This window comes from Perca fluviatilis, chromosome 21, assembly GCF_010015445.1.
Source record: "Perca fluviatilis chromosome 21, GENO_Pfluv_1.0, whole genome shotgun sequence".
In the NCBI taxonomy this organism is placed as follows: Eukaryota; Metazoa; Chordata; class Actinopteri; order Perciformes; family Percidae; genus Perca; species Perca fluviatilis.
Window position 1 is genome coordinate 261,117 of NC_053132.1, and position 15,159 is coordinate 276,275.

Consider the following 15,159-nt stretch of genomic DNA (forward strand, 5'->3'; position numbering starts at 1 on the left):
ATTCCAGGGGGGCTGGATTTCACCCTGTGCCCCCCTTCTAATCCTGCTCCTGCTGCTATTGCTGGTTTCTTCTACTGTTTATGTAGTTAGGCCGGTGTGGTTTGTTGTTATGGGCATCTTTTTGTTTAATGTTTTGTAATTGTGTGTCATCATATCTGTCTATATGTCACTTTTTATAATTATACAAAATTATATTACTTCTCTCTTAAACATGTATCTGGTGCAATGTGGGCTCTGTGTTGAAGTTCAGTCCTCCTTTATTTCTTCTGCTGTGGTCCTGCATCTATAAATCCCTTGAGCCCCTTTCCCTCTCCCCATTAGTTGTTTGGGAGAAAAGCTGGAGCAGGCCATGTTCATTAATAAGGATGTCCTGTTTGAATAATCATCAGAAAGAGATCCGGGTATCAATGACTAAATAAACATAATGCAGTCCTCTGGTAACACAATTCTGTTTATTTAAGAGAAACATGATCGTGTTCTGTTTATTTAATATCTACCTGGGCTGATGTGCAAATATTTGGTTTAAACTAAATACACACTTAGAAAAGTTCCTTGGAATTGTATGTCTTTATTGGTAAAAAGGGCAGGCGATGTGACATCACAGCCTTCTGCAGATATAAGTAGTGAAGCTGTGACCGACTGAAGCAGAAAGCAGCAGCTTGTTTCCTCTGAAGACACGAAGACTCTTCAGTTCGACCTGCAGCTGAGTTCAGACAGGTAAGCATCCAACCAAAGACATTACAGAGACCGGGAGATCAGCTGTGACAACATGACCGTCTTTTGGGGATTTTTGTTCAACCCAAAATGACTGAATTACAGAAAAGTTTAGAAGAAGTGTGTTGCATTTCAACCATCAGAAAAGAAAAGTGACAGTTTAATGAAATTTCTGGCAATCGTGTGTGATACATTTGAGTCTTTAAGATAACATTAGTGCGTTAACATTGTTCCGGTTAAATCGTCTTTTGGGAAACGAAAATCTCGTCTCTGTTGTTCTGATCTTAGTGTATTTTTGAAGGGGAGCAGTGAGGCCAGAACCTGAACACCCAAAGTCAGAGTATCATTGGATAATCTGTAGTTTACTTGTAATTAATGAAAAACATTTCAACGTTTCTGGTCTTGGAATCAAAAAATTATAAATAATTTAAAAACATTCAAACATTGTGTACAATTTGTTTTATTGTTTGAAACCAAAAACAGCAGTGACATGGGTTTTTTGATGCTTGAGTTTTTCTTTGCAAACGGATTCATTTTAGTTTATGCAAATACTTTTTTTGTTTTACAGTTATCAAATATACGGGTTATTCATTTTCTAATTACAAATGAATAATGGATTATCCAATGATAACCTGAAAACCAACACTTCTTATTCTTCATTCACATAATCTGTTGCCTGTGTTTGTTGACTGAAACTAAACATTTTTATAACACTTTATAATAATGGTACATGAATTATCATGACTTTAAAGGAACACGCCGACTTATTGGGAATTTAGCTTATTCACAGTAACCCCCAGAGTTAGACAAGTCCATACATACCCTTCTCATCTCCGGTGCGTGCTGTAATGCTGTCTGACGTCTCCAGTGGCATCAGCCCATAACAGAACAGGCAGGTGAATGGTTCCAGTAATCCTACTGCTCCGAATAAGTGACAAAATAATGCCAACATGTTCCTATTTACATGTTGTGATTTGTAGAGTCACAGCGTGTACAAAAAACAGCGTAACATGAGACACAGCCATCTTCTAACCGTAAACAAACCGGGAACTATATTCTCAGGCGGAAGAATGTAGTACTTGGGCGGAGTGATATGCTCGCAGCAAGCCTGTCTGAGAATATAGTTCCCGGTTTGTTTACGGATAGAAGACGGCTGTGTCTCATGTAACGTTGTTTTTTGTACACGCTGTGACTCTACAAATCACAACATGGAAATAGGAACATGTTGGTGTTATTTTGTCACTTTTGTCACAATTCGGAGCAGTAGGCTAGTTGGAAACAGTTACCTGCAGGATCTGTGCTAGGCTAAGCTAATGCTGGAGCCGTCAGACAGCGTTACAGCACGCACGGAGATGAGAAGGGTATGTATCGACTTGACTTACTCTGGGGGTTACGGTGAATAAGCTAAAGTCCCAATAAGTCGGCTTGTTCCTTTAAGCATGAAAAAGCATGAATTCATTCATGTAGTACTTCATGAACTATCAGTGATGTACAAGGTTTAAAAGAATCTCAAGCATGACTTAATGCAGGAACAATACATTAATTAAAGCTGCAAGCAGCGATGGACGGGTCAAACCATCACCAATCAAAAAGTTACTCTCTGCTGAGTTCAATGACACCTCACACAAGACTCTACCTTAAACGGTTCAAATGTTATGAAAGGCCTGAGTAAGTGGGTGTGGTTAAAGTATAGGGGGCGGCTCAGTATCACATGTAGACCACACATTATAAGTTTCATGTAAATCAGATGATTTTTGTCATATAAGGCTGACTTCCTGTTTCTATGACCAAAAGTCAATATTAGCGTGTATACGTCCTCAGGCCTGGACCCTTGTTGATTGTGGGAAATTTCAAGCAGATATGACAATGTACACTGTAGTTACAGCCAATTTCTCATTCATCGCTAAACACTCAAAATGGCCGCCACGCCACGCCCACACCGTTTGACGAAAAGTTTTTCTTTTAACAACTTTTCATCGTTAAGGTGTTAAGATGATACAGACCAAGTTTGAAGTCCATCGGATGAAATCTCTGGGAGGAGTTTGTTAAAGTATAGCACCTTGACATTTAGGCCTACTTCCTGTTGCCACTAGGGGGTGCTATGACTTTAAGTAAATATCGGCCTTTTTTTGTCCTCAGGGTTGGACTCTTATGAATCCTGGAAAGTTTTGAGCCAATTGGACAACGTACACTCGAGTTACACCCACTTCCTGTTTTGATGGCTAAACGCATAAAATGGCCGCCCCGCCATGGTCACCTCCTATGACGAAAAGTTTTTCTTTTAACAACTTTTCATCTTTAACGTCTTAAGATGGCACAGACCGAGTTTGAAGTTGATCGGATGAAATCTCTAGGAGGAGTTCGTTAAAGTACGACATGTGGAAAGGGCCAAAATCAAAAATTTGAGAACTTTCAATAAAAAATGGTGGACTTCCTGTTTGGTTTAGGGTATGGGTCCAATGAGCTTTTTTGTACGTCTTGACATGCTACATATGTGGACCAAGTTTTTGTGCGCCTATTCCCGAAACCCTTAAAATACGTGAATTTTCACCAGACTTGATGCGACTGCCAATTTTGGTGAATTATGTATGTTAAGCCCCTCAAAAAGGCATTTGCCGTAATGATATGTGGTGGAAGTTTTCCTATGAAGCAGCAAGGTTTAGTGATATCCATGATAAAATCAAAACGAATAAAGACTGTTTGAGAATTAAACCAAAGTTTGGTCTTTGAGTATTTATTTACATTTGCAAATGGAGAAAATACAGTTTCACAAGTACCGCAGCACGTCTGAAAAAGTCTTCTAACCTAAAATCTAAACATCCACACATCATATAGAGAAAACCTCTGTTAAGCCACCCCTCTAAACGTATCTCTTAGCATGGCCATAGTTGAAAAGAGGACATCATTACCGTCACACCATTGTCTCACCTTCCCCTCTGCTCCTGTTCTTTTCATTAGCCTAAACAACAGGTTATCTCAGGAGACAGAAGGAGACATGGTTCAGACAGTTCTATGGCCTTCTTCACTTTATCTGCTAAAAGTTAAAACAAATGAGAAGCTGGAGTTCCTCAAAAAAAACCTCTACTAGGCTGAAAGTTGACAGTTGCCAGCTATTTCACTTGGAGCCTTTTGAATCTACACATGAAGAAGCTAAATCTTGTGGCGTTATAAAACAATCATTAAACTAAATGGTTAAAATAAAATTTGCCACCACAGATAATAATTCCTTCAGTTTCAATAGGGCCTTCGCTGCTGTCGGCGCTCGGGCCCTAATTAATGCATCAATTAAGATATTTAAATCATGATTTATTATTCATGTCTTCTTCAAAAAACTGACCAGTCATAGCATTGGACATATATACTCTGAAGAATTGTAGAGTTGTTATCATAATATATGTACCATTATTATTAAGTGTTAGCATTTTGATTCATTCTTATTGTGTTTTCAGAGCATCAGACAGATCTACATCAGCAGTTGATTCATTTCAGCAGAAAACTGACAATGAAGGTAAGTTTCTAAACTGATATTTTACAAATCTCAAAGTTCTGTGAAACTGTAAAGAAGCTTGATATCAGTAGATTAGATGGTTGTTACAGGGATAGCCTCTCATTGCCAGCTCTATCTCCACAGCGCTGTGGAGTAAGGTCTGGCTAAACCACAGATGCATTCTGGGATAGGAGAAAGAAATGCTCTGGGTTGTTTGCATTTCTTTAAACCAATCACAATCGTCTTGCACGGAGCTAAGCCTCAGACACAGCGATGGTGGCCATGCTAAATAGTCTCAGGAAGGAATTTCTTTTTGCAAACTGCAAAAGAAAATGCCACATACAATAATAAATAAAGTTATTACATAGCTATTTAAATTAGCTGGATACATGGTTAAACCTCATTGGCTTTTACCAGTGTATCTCTGTGTGTACTTCGTCCACAGCAATCCCACCAATCGGTCCCAAAACCTCCCAGTTAGAGAGGAAATGCCCTAAATACTTTCTTTGAAAATCTTTAAAATCATTCCCTGAAAGAACCAAGCAGGCCTGGCTTGTTGCACGATCCAAATTTTCTTCAAAACCTGATATTTTCAGTGTGTAGCTTGCTGCCTCAGTTTGTTGTTGCTACTTATAGCAAAGGGATTTTCAGAATGGCAACACACAGAGAGCGGAAAAGGCCTGACGTCATGTCAGTGTCAATGTACTTCCATTGCTCCAGACTACTACAGGGACAACCCACGCAGATCATTTTTGTTAATTAGCCCCACCATTCTGTCTCTAATAGCTGACTTTGTCAACACCGTCATGAAGCTAGAGTCCAAACTGTTAAAACCTTAGTCAAAATGACATCTCTTCTGTTCCAGCTGGTTTCCGTCTTCCTCCTCCTGCTGGCTCCACTGTTGGCCAGCTGCCAGCAGCTCCTTCAACCGGTAGACTGCAGTGCCATCTATCAGCAAAACAAAAGCAAACCCAGTGGAGTGTACACCATCTATCCCAATGGAAAGTTGTCTGCTGTCAAAGGTATACTTCAGTGTTGTTGTGGTGTAAAGATCATTTTAAACAATATAAAAAGTGTATATTGGAAAATGTTACCAACCCTGCCTTTTAGCCATTGTTTGAGCTGAGTCTTACAAGTAGAATCGTTATGACACTCCCTTAATGCATGTGGTAGGCTATTCCAATATTTACTTCTCTCATACAGACAGCACAGTTTGTCCAAATGTGGTCCACCCAGGTGCCAATGCTGTTGTCAGCCATCTTTTCTTTTTTTTTGTAATTTTTTATTTTTTTTTATTTTTCAAGGAGAAATACAATAGGCAGGCCTTTAATGATTTTCTAAATCAATGACACTTATAAGTTTATGCAATTAACTATTCATCAAATCAGTATTAGTGCTGATAATGATAACAATATGCAAATGTATACATATGTATTCATACAAATAAAAATAAAACAGTTAGCAATACAGAGTGTATTCTCTCAGACCTGGAATCAAATTTCACAAGTGTTACCAATGCTTTGTTTCCTCCTATTTACAGTAACTATATACAACAGAACATGGGGAGCTATTATTTACAGAAAATTCCAAAAGATGCCATATTCCAAAAAAATTAAAAAATAAATAAACACCTTTTAAAAGAAGTCTGGGCGTACTGGTTTAATGTAATCAATCCATTTACTCCATATTTGGAGGAAGTCTTCCCTTAATGCTCTTAAGGAGAAAGATAATTTTTCCATCACCTATATATTATGTATTATATCAATCCATTCCTTCACTGTGGGTGACTCTGGTTTTAACCATGTTCTGGTAATTACTTTTTTACTAGCTGCTAGGAGAATTAACAATAACTTCTTATCCTTTCTGTTCCACCTCTCTGAGGGGATATTACCCAAGTATAAAAATTCACAGGTAAAGTCAATCTCTACCCCAAAGACAGCCTTCAGAGCTTCTTCATTCTCTTGCCAGTACTGATTCAATTTCTGACACCCCAAAAAATGTGATAATGGTTCGCTTCCATTTCTCCGCATGATCTCCAGCAGCTAGTACCCTTCCCCTGATGTTTATTCTGTGATGGCGAAATAAAAAACCTAATAACATTTTTCCAACAGAATTCTCTCCATGTGGCTGAGCTTGTGGATTGCCACTGTGCTCTACAAATTCTCCCCCAGTCTTCATCTGAAATATTTAAGTCTCCTTCCCTTATCCACTTGTCCCTATTTTCGGGTAGATTTTGGAAAAAACCCTTATACAACTTTGAAATTATCTTTTTACATGGCAGGGCCTTGGATACCGCTAGGAAAACCTTTATTATTCCTGACTCAGCCCTTGCCAGTACTGGTTTAATTTTACCTTCTAGAGAATCCCTAACTTGAAGATATCTGTAAAAGTCACTTTGGTTAAGCCCAAATTTCTCCTTTAGTGAATCAAAGCTTTGGATTTTACCCTTGTCGAAAAGAGTGTAATAACTTGAGATTCCTAATTTAGCCCAAATACGAAATCGATTGTCTATTCTGTTTGGGATGAAATCAGTATCAAAGGCACACCATCTTAATATTCTCGATGCGTCTTTCAAACCCCCCATTTTCATTGTCCGATGCCAAATTTTAAATGATACATTTATCAATGGGTTTGTTTCCTTAATAATTTTATTTCTTAGCTCGTTGTCTGCGATGAGGGCAGATAACGGGGTTTCTTCCATCATCCCTTGCTCTATTTCAATCCATTTTGCTAGATAACCTGGACTACTCCAACAGACTAATGGCCATAATTGGGCCGCGTAGTAATAATATTGTAGGCATGGGAGACTTAACCCACCATTTTCTTTGCTTAACTGTAACGTTTTAAATCTTATTCTGGGTTTTTTACCCTGCCATTCAAACCTAGAAATTAATTTATTCCACTCAAGAAATTGTTGGTTCAGGATTTCCACCTGAAGTGACTGATAGAGATACAATAATTTTGGTAGAATAATCATTCGCACTGAGTCGACTCTAGAACTTAGGCCAAATATGGGGATAAGGTTCCAACGTGTCAGGTCAGATTTTATTTTCTTAATCAAAGGACCATAGTTTAAATCAAATAAATCTGAATAGTCTCCCGATATGTTAACTCCTAAGTAATTAATTGATTTACTATACCATTTTAAATAATATTTCTCTTTAATTTGTCTAGGTGGATCATAATTTAGTGTTAGTACCTGGGTTTTGGAAACATTGAGTTTATAACCTGATATGGCCTCATACCCCTCAAGAAAGTTAAATAGTGTAGGGAGGGACTTTGTGGGTTGGCTCATATATACCAATATATCGTCCGCTAAGAGAGCTAATTTATGCTCTCCCGAATCCATTTCTACCCCTTTAATTGAGTGGTTCTGCCTAATCCATTGGCTTAGTGGTTCAATAAATAGGGCAAATAGAAGTGGAGAGATATTGTCTTGTGCCTCGCTCTAATTGAAATGAATCTGATAAATCCCCATTGATTTAAATCCTTGTTCTTCTGACACTTCAGGCAAATCCATTGAGGCTAAAAATGCATCTATCTGCAAATCATTATTATTTTTAGGCTGCGAGTAGAGAGATTTATAAAACATTTCAAAACTCTGCTGTATTTGCTCCAATTTACAATATATTTCCCCTGTTTGAGTATTCTTTATTTTATTGATCGTTCTGTCTGCTTGTTGCTTTCTTAGTCTGTAAGATAACAATTTTAATGACTTCCCTCCTGTTTCATAGTATCTTTGTTTTAGGAATATAAGTTTATTCTGTAATTCTTTAGAGTATATATCATCTATTTCTTTAACTGTTTTCTTAATATCTTGCTTCACCTTATGATTCATTGTAGCCCTATGTTCAATCTGCAATCTTTTCAATTTAATTTCAAGTTCCTGCATTTTCTGCCTTCAAAGTTTCTTTAAATGAGATGTGATGGCTATTATCTTGCCCCTTATTACCGCCTTTAGTGCATCCCAAAGCATTGATGGTGTCACCTCTCCATTGTCGTTTATTTCCAAATATGATCTAATCTCGTTTTCTAAATTTAATTTGGTTTGGGGGTTATTTAAGATATCAGAGTTCATTCTTCAGACTGTGGATCTAGATTTCCTTTCTAAACACATCCACATGTAAATGGGACTATGATCAGAAATATCCATCTTTCCCAATTCGCAGTGTTGGACCAAATGAAGATCCTTTTTAAAGGTAAAGAAATAATCTATTCTAGAGTAAGTCGCATGAGGATGAGAATAGTGAGAGTAGAGTAGAGTTTTTGGATTCAGTTCTCTCCACACATCTATTATACCCATCTCTTTTAACAGGCTGTTCACCTTTTTAATCAGTGATTTTAATTCCATGGTATTTCTAGAGCAATCCAGACCCGGATTTAGGTGAATGTTAAAGTCACCTCCACAAATTAAAATTCCTTGAGCTTTAGTGATTATTAAATCAAACACTTCACGGTAGAAATTCCACTCTGAATTTGGGGGGGCATAAACATTAAAAAAACTTACTAACCTTCCCTCTATTTTACCTGTTATAAGTACAAATCTTCCTTCCTTATCACTCTTTTCTGAAATATGTTCATAGTTCAGTTTTTTAAATATAAGTATGGCCACTCCTCTTTTTCGTGCTGGTTTATAGGATGCAAAAAATACCTCTTTAAAGCCCATTTTGATTAACTTAAGATGTTCAGCATCATTTAAATGAGTTTCTTGTAAGAACACTACCTCCGCTCTTGCCTTCTTTAGCTTAGAGAAGATCTTTCCTCTTTTAACTGGATTGAGTATGCCGTTGACATTAAAGGGATACTTCACCGATTTAGCATTCAGCTTTGTATCAGTAGAAACCCGATAGTATTTCTGAATGACCGTGCTTCCCTCCCTCATGTCCCCCTGAGACGAGAGATCTCTGCATTTGGGGCCTGGAAAAAATCTTCCGATGACGTAAAATGACGATTTTTGCGTCATCGGAAGATTTTTGGGCCAGTGGCAAGGACTACAGCCAGTATTAGGATCCTCTTCTGTATGTTTTCAACACGCCCACAGGGGGTTGGACTGCCGAGTCTGGCCGAGGTATTCCGAATGAAAACGACTGTCAGCCATCTTGAACCTTCGCTAAAAAGGCTTTCGGTTTTCAGCAGAAAACTTTTACAACAATTATCTGCATTCAAACTACCGGACGTGTGTACCACTGGGATACATCGGTACAGATCGGAGAATATGGAGGAAACGTTATTACAGACGCAATACTCGGCACACTACATGAGCTTCGCCTGCACAGAGACCAGCGGTGTCGCTCAATGCCGCTAGCCGGCTAGGGGACATCCTCATCGGCTAGGTGGAAAGCTAACGCTAGCTGTCCACCTGTCCCATCCATCCTGCTTGCAAGTGTCTGCTCATTAAACAACAAGCTGGACTACATCCTCCTTCAACGAAACTCCCAACGTGAGTTCAGTGACTGCTGTGTTTTTGTTGTTGTGGAAACATGCCTGAACAACAGTGTACCGGCACCGGGACTATCCAGCTACCAGGCTGCTCTCGCCGGCCCGTGGAGGTGGGCTGTGTAAAAAGGGACTGGTGTAGAAATAAAATCCAACTAGCTACTGCTAACTGCTGGTGGAGCTTGTGACTGTTAAATGCCGACCATTCTACATTGCACGCTAATTCACGGCTGTGTTTATGCTCGGTGTTTACAGCCCACCAAGCGCTAATGCTAGTATGTGTTAGCTGAACTTCACGGAGCCTATAAAGTGTGTGTACTAAATGTAGCCCGTTTCGTATGTCGTTTTTATATAATGTCGTTTTTATATTAAATGTGTAACACCACTTGAATCACAATGAAACGTTGTTTCGTGTATATGGTTGAAATTACAATAAAACACGCTTGAGTTGAGTTGAATGCCTCTGTCGGTCTGTCAAGCGGTAGGCGTGGCTTGGGAGTGGACTCAAAGCAACAAAGCAGGTGCATTCTGGGATTTGGTGTTTTTCATCCATATAAGACCAAAACACATTTTCTGGCTTTTCTCGGCCTAGAAGGCACAAATTTCAATTTTTTTTTCACATTTCTACTACATAAGTGACCCAATTTAAAGATATATTCAGCTTTCCAGCGGTGAAATATTCCTTTAAATGAAACAATTTTCATGGAATAATAGTGGCAAAAGTGTCTTAACATACAGCATCCCCTTTGACAGAACTGACGTTAACTGAAACAAATTTTAAAACTAAACTAACAAAATTTTAAAACTGCGCTGAAGTAACTAGGTTGCAAGTCTCTCTCAAATTGACGGCTCCCCGTCTCTCCTTCCTCTTGATAGGCTCCAACGGGAATCGCGACCGAGCAGCGATTATCAAGATTACGAACTTGTGTTTTTTCTTCGGAAAGTCTGCAACTTCTCCCTGAATGTTGGCCTTCTCCTCTGTTGGGGATCGCGGATATCCTTACCTCGGCCGACTCTCTGCCAAGTCATCCATTGGATTTGCTCCATTAGGGTGCCCGGGTGACTGATAGGTTACACTGGAAGTCCCCGCTTCACCATATCTTGCGTTGCTTCCTCTACTGTGTTATATGTCTTCGCTCCATCCTCATACATCACCATCAAACGAGCAGGAAACAGAGTTTTAAACTTCACTCCACTGTCCTTCAAGACTTTGCGTATCTCTGCGTACTCTCTTCGCATCTGAAGTACTCGGGGAGCGTAATCGTTGTCAATGTTGACCTGTTTTCCCTTCCAGGAAAATCCTCTCATTTGCCATGCCTGACGAATGATCTGTTCTTTCGTTGTAAAACTTAGGAATTTAACCACGATTGATCGCGGTTGAGCGTCTGCTGGCGGCTGCTTTCCGAGCGATCTGTGGGCACGTTCAATCTGAAGCGGCGCGTCCTCCGGTAGATTTAAGTTTTCTCTCAGGAGTTTTTCCAGAAATGAAGCCATTGTCGAAGAATCCTTCTCGGCCCCATATATTCTAACGTTATTGCGTCTTGAACGACCCTCTATGTCCACGAGTTTCTCTTCCATTTTGCTGTGCATCTTCAGCATGGCAGTGAGTACCTCTTCCGCATTCTGAATCCTTTCTTCAGCTGTCGTAATTCGACCTTCCGCCTCATCTAGTCTAGCGTTGGTATTCTGCTTTAATATCCTCAAGCTAGCTTATTATCTTGACGAAAATCTCTTAACTCCCTAAGAATGAGGCTCAGATTGACGGTCTCTCTGGCTGGGATCACTAGGTCTTCCTCATGGCTGCTTGTCTGTGCGCTGGGAGGCGAGGACGCGGGGTTGTCGTCGATTATCTCTGTAGATTTTGTAACTTTCTTCATTTTACACCTAGTTTCCATCTTACTCCCTTTGAATTCTTATGTTATATATTACTTAAATCTTGATTTAAAGAGTATAGGGAGTTTTCTAGACTATTCTTTTCAGGAGCACCAGCTCTATGCTGCCATCTTGACGATGTTAACCCGGAAGTCGTCAGCCATCTTTTTATGGAATAATTAAAAAAACGTGGGGCAAGCCCATACAGAGCCTTGAACATAAAACAAGCATATTTGAAACCTTTCTTCAGGTGACTTTTAAAGGTAATGTAGAGTCCAGTGTGACCCCAAGATACTTTAACGCAATTACAATGTCAAGCTCCTCCCCTCTACATGTCACCTTTACTGGTTGTTTTGTAAACATCATACACACAGATTTACAAAGATCTTTTTGGTATTCTATAAAAGACCTGATTTAGTAAGCCAATCCTGAACATGCGTCATTGCTGATGTAAGAATTAAGGTGGTTTCTTGGATGTTTTTTGTAAAAATGACTAAATCATCTGCATACATTTTAATATTGATTTTTTTAAACACATCAGGTAACAGTAGAAGTAGTGAATAAAGATTGGCTAGTATTTGTTGCCTTCATTAGTTGGATTGGTTAGGTTTAGGCACTGTAATTTGTGTTATTGAGTTTTATTTAAATTTTTGAAAATTCTGCTGAAAACTCTGCAACCACAAATTCCGTGTTGCCCTGCTCATTAGTGTAAAGTTAATGTACAAATTTAAACCACTAAATTATCACATTTACTGATGAATGTGTTTGCGTGTAGGTGTATTGTGACATGGCTTCAGAAAAAGGACGGTGGACGGTGAGTATTCAGTCAACCTGTTGGACCTTCACAATAAATCACATTCCAGTAAAAACCTTGTTGTCTGGAAACATGATCTGTCAGATAACTTGTGTGTTTAGCTAGTTAACCCCCCATCCCATCATCCCATCCCCCCAGGTGTTCCAGAGGAGGATGGACGGCAAGGTGAACTTCTACAGGGGCTGGAAAGAATACAAGAAAGGCTTTGGTAACGCTGCTGGAGAGTACTGGCTCGGTGAGAAATGAAACCAAACCAAGTCATGACTTCATAAAAGTAACTGTTCATTAAGTTCACACGTTAAATTCTGTTGTGTAACTCCAGAAATTGAACTTTGACCAAAAAACCTTTAGTCCTTAGATCAGTTAGTTCTCTTCCTGAATTTACTACACATCTGTACAAGATATTCAACTTTTAGTATATTAGCAACACGATTTTGCATTACACATGTATAACTCGATTCACCTCGTACTCTACTGGGCCTTTTGGTTTTCCATTATGAAACAAAGACCCTGGTACCTGCTAACAGGTAGTAAAAAGTTAACAGGTAGTAAAAAGTTAAAGTTAGTTTGTTAAATAGTTCAGCCAGCGGCGTTTTTTTTTTTTTTACTGCCTCCAGCATCTTTTGAAACAAAATGTGTCTTATGGCAACAGCCACATGCCGAGAATTACAAACAACACACCTTCCACGTTCTATGTGTGTGTTGCGTTAGGTCACGGCAGTTTCCTGCAGTGTCGCTATAACGACCAGCCACCCTTGCCTCACACATGAAGCGGTACTAAATATGCAATGGAAAATAAAGGACAGGGCACCGCGGTCGAGCCGAACTGAGCAGAGCCAAGTAGAGCTGGTACCAGCAGTGGGTAAGCGCCATGATTGTGTGTGTTTGTGTGTGTGTGTGTGTGTGCGTGTGTGTGTGCGTGTGTGTGTGTGTAGGTCTTAACAACATCTACTACCTGACAAAGAACAAAAAGAGTGAGCTGCTGGTCGACATGGAAGACTTTCAGGGGAAAAAAGTGTTCGCTCGGTACTCTTCGTTCTCCGTCGGTGCAGGTGACGGATTTGTGCTGAGTGTGTCTGGATTCATTAACGGAGGGGCAGGTGAGTGGGTTGAGTTTTTTCTATCATCCATATATAGTATTTATTTATATTATTTTATTCAAGGGCATCACAAATAGTCTCATATACTTTTTTGACAAACACTGTGTTTCTGTAGGAGACTCCCTGACTTATCACAACGGACAGAAGTTCACCACCTCTGACAAAGACCAGGACAAATGGCCTTGGAACTGTGCCACATCATTCCTGGGGGCGTTCTGGTACAACAGCTGTAACTATGCAAATCCAAACGGCGTTTATCGTTTGGGTACCAACAGCACTTTCTCTGCTGTTGGAGTGACGTGGCAAACCTGGAAAGGTCGTGACTACTCCCTGAAGACCATCAGCATGAAGGTCCGTCCTGTGCTGTAGTTCTCCAGGACCAACGTCCAGCAGAATATCAGCTCATCTCTTGTGATTTATTTCTCTTTCTCTCATTAAGCATTTTATCTTACAACAGGTCTTATTTTCCTGAAACTGGGCACCAGCACAAGAAAACCAACTGATGTTTGTAATTCTTGTTACCGTCTGTGCACAATATGAGAAACATATGCGATAAGTTGTTGAATATGGCGATAACGATATCACTTGTGATAAATAAACAGATATTAAAGTGTTCTCAGTTCTACTGCTTTCAGTATTCTACTAAAATACAATAGTTTGTTGAATTTAAAACAAAAAAAACAACCATTTCCAACATTGTTTTCTTGAACAAATTGAACATTGAACTGAATATAAAAAGCAACACTAAAAAAATAATGAAAGTTACATTTTACTTTTGCGATATGTCACAGCCTTTAGCGATGTGTTTATTGTACAATTTGATATCGTGATAGCGATAAAAAAAACAACTATATTGTGCAGCCCTAGTTTAAGGCAGTCGCAGCTCGCTGCAACGTGGAAGAAAAGTCAGATGTGTCTCCAGTTGGGCGGCTGCAGCAGGAAAGTAGGGCCCATAATCTTTAAATGGAAACACATATATAGTAATCTGTGTAAATTACTGAACAGATTGCATATAAATAATAAGAAGCTGAGCATTAAGATGATCTGATGTCTTCACTTTGTCTCCTGTGTCTTTCTGTCTGGACTAATTTTCTAATTCAAAAATGTACATTATTTTTGACATTTGGATTTTATTTTATTTATATATCAGAGTGTTTGTTAGATTTATTTTTAAACAATAACACATTCGACTGTGTCCTTATGAGTTCAGTTGTAACTTCCTGTGCTTGTCTTTCTATTTAATTTTAAGTGTAGAGAGGGAGAGCTGTGCTGAACTCACCAGACTATTCACTGCATGAAAAGTGGGATTTCCGTCCCCGTAAACGCCTGTAAACGCCCGGAAATCCCGCTAATTTTCGGCAGTTATCGACAATTTACAGGTTGTGAACGTCACGTTCGTCAGTGCCACATATTGTCGGAAACGAACCATGACGTATATGGAGAGCCCCCGCGGAGGTGTTAATGGATCTAATTAGAACATGAATAGGAGCCAGGCCAGAGAACGTCTGGCCTGGCTGGAATTTTCTCACTCACTATTGGATGAAACCACTACTTTTAAACAAGAAAAATCTCTTGTGATTGGTTGACAGGTCTGTCACGGGTTAGGCTATTGGTCAACCTGGGCCATTATTATAATAATAATAATAAAATAAAAAAAAATAAAAAAAAATATATATATATATATATAAATATATATTTATTTATGTATTATATATATTTATTTTATATATGCTATG

At 39.1% G+C, this 15,159-nt stretch overlaps 1 protein-coding gene across 2 annotated transcripts; it reads left to right on the forward strand.

Moving 5' to 3' along the window:
• The first annotated feature begins 619 nt into the window (after positions 1–619).
• Positions 620–14,396, forward strand: LOC120551382 (microfibril-associated glycoprotein 4-like). 2 transcript variants are annotated; one of them, XM_039788799.1, is made up of 7 exons: positions 620–717; positions 4,164–4,222; positions 5,067–5,220; positions 12,283–12,323; positions 12,462–12,558; positions 13,259–13,423; positions 13,539–14,396. In XM_039788799.1, the coding sequence occupies exons 2-7, from the start codon at positions 4,217–4,219 to the stop codon at positions 13,790–13,792; spliced, it is 717 nt and encodes a 238-aa protein (XP_039644733.1). In that variant the 5' UTR covers positions 620–717; positions 4,164–4,216; the 3' UTR covers positions 13,793–14,396. The 2 variants fall into 2 exon arrangements, with proteins under 2 accessions (XP_039644733.1, XP_039644732.1); XM_039788798.1 differs by lacking the exons at positions 620–717; positions 4,164–4,222 and having other exon boundaries at positions 5,031–5,220.
• Positions 14,397–15,159: the final 763 nt, after the last annotated feature.

What these genes read in the sequence shown, in the direction of transcription:
- LOC120551382 (XM_039788798.1), top strand. Translation starts at nt 5,046, where the DNA reads ATGACATCTCTTCTGTTCCAGCTGGTTTCCGTCTTCCTCCTCCTGCTG. An exon ending in TGGAAAGTTGTCTGCTGTCA is followed by an intron (nt 5,221 to 12,282) that starts AAGGTATACTTC and finishes GTGTTTGCGTGT; the next exon opens with AGGTGTATTGTGACATGGCT. An exon ending in ATTCATTAACGGAGGGGCAG is followed by an intron (nt 13,424 to 13,538) that starts GTGAGTGGGTTG and finishes GTGTTTCTGTAG; the next exon opens with GAGACTCCCTGACTTATCAC.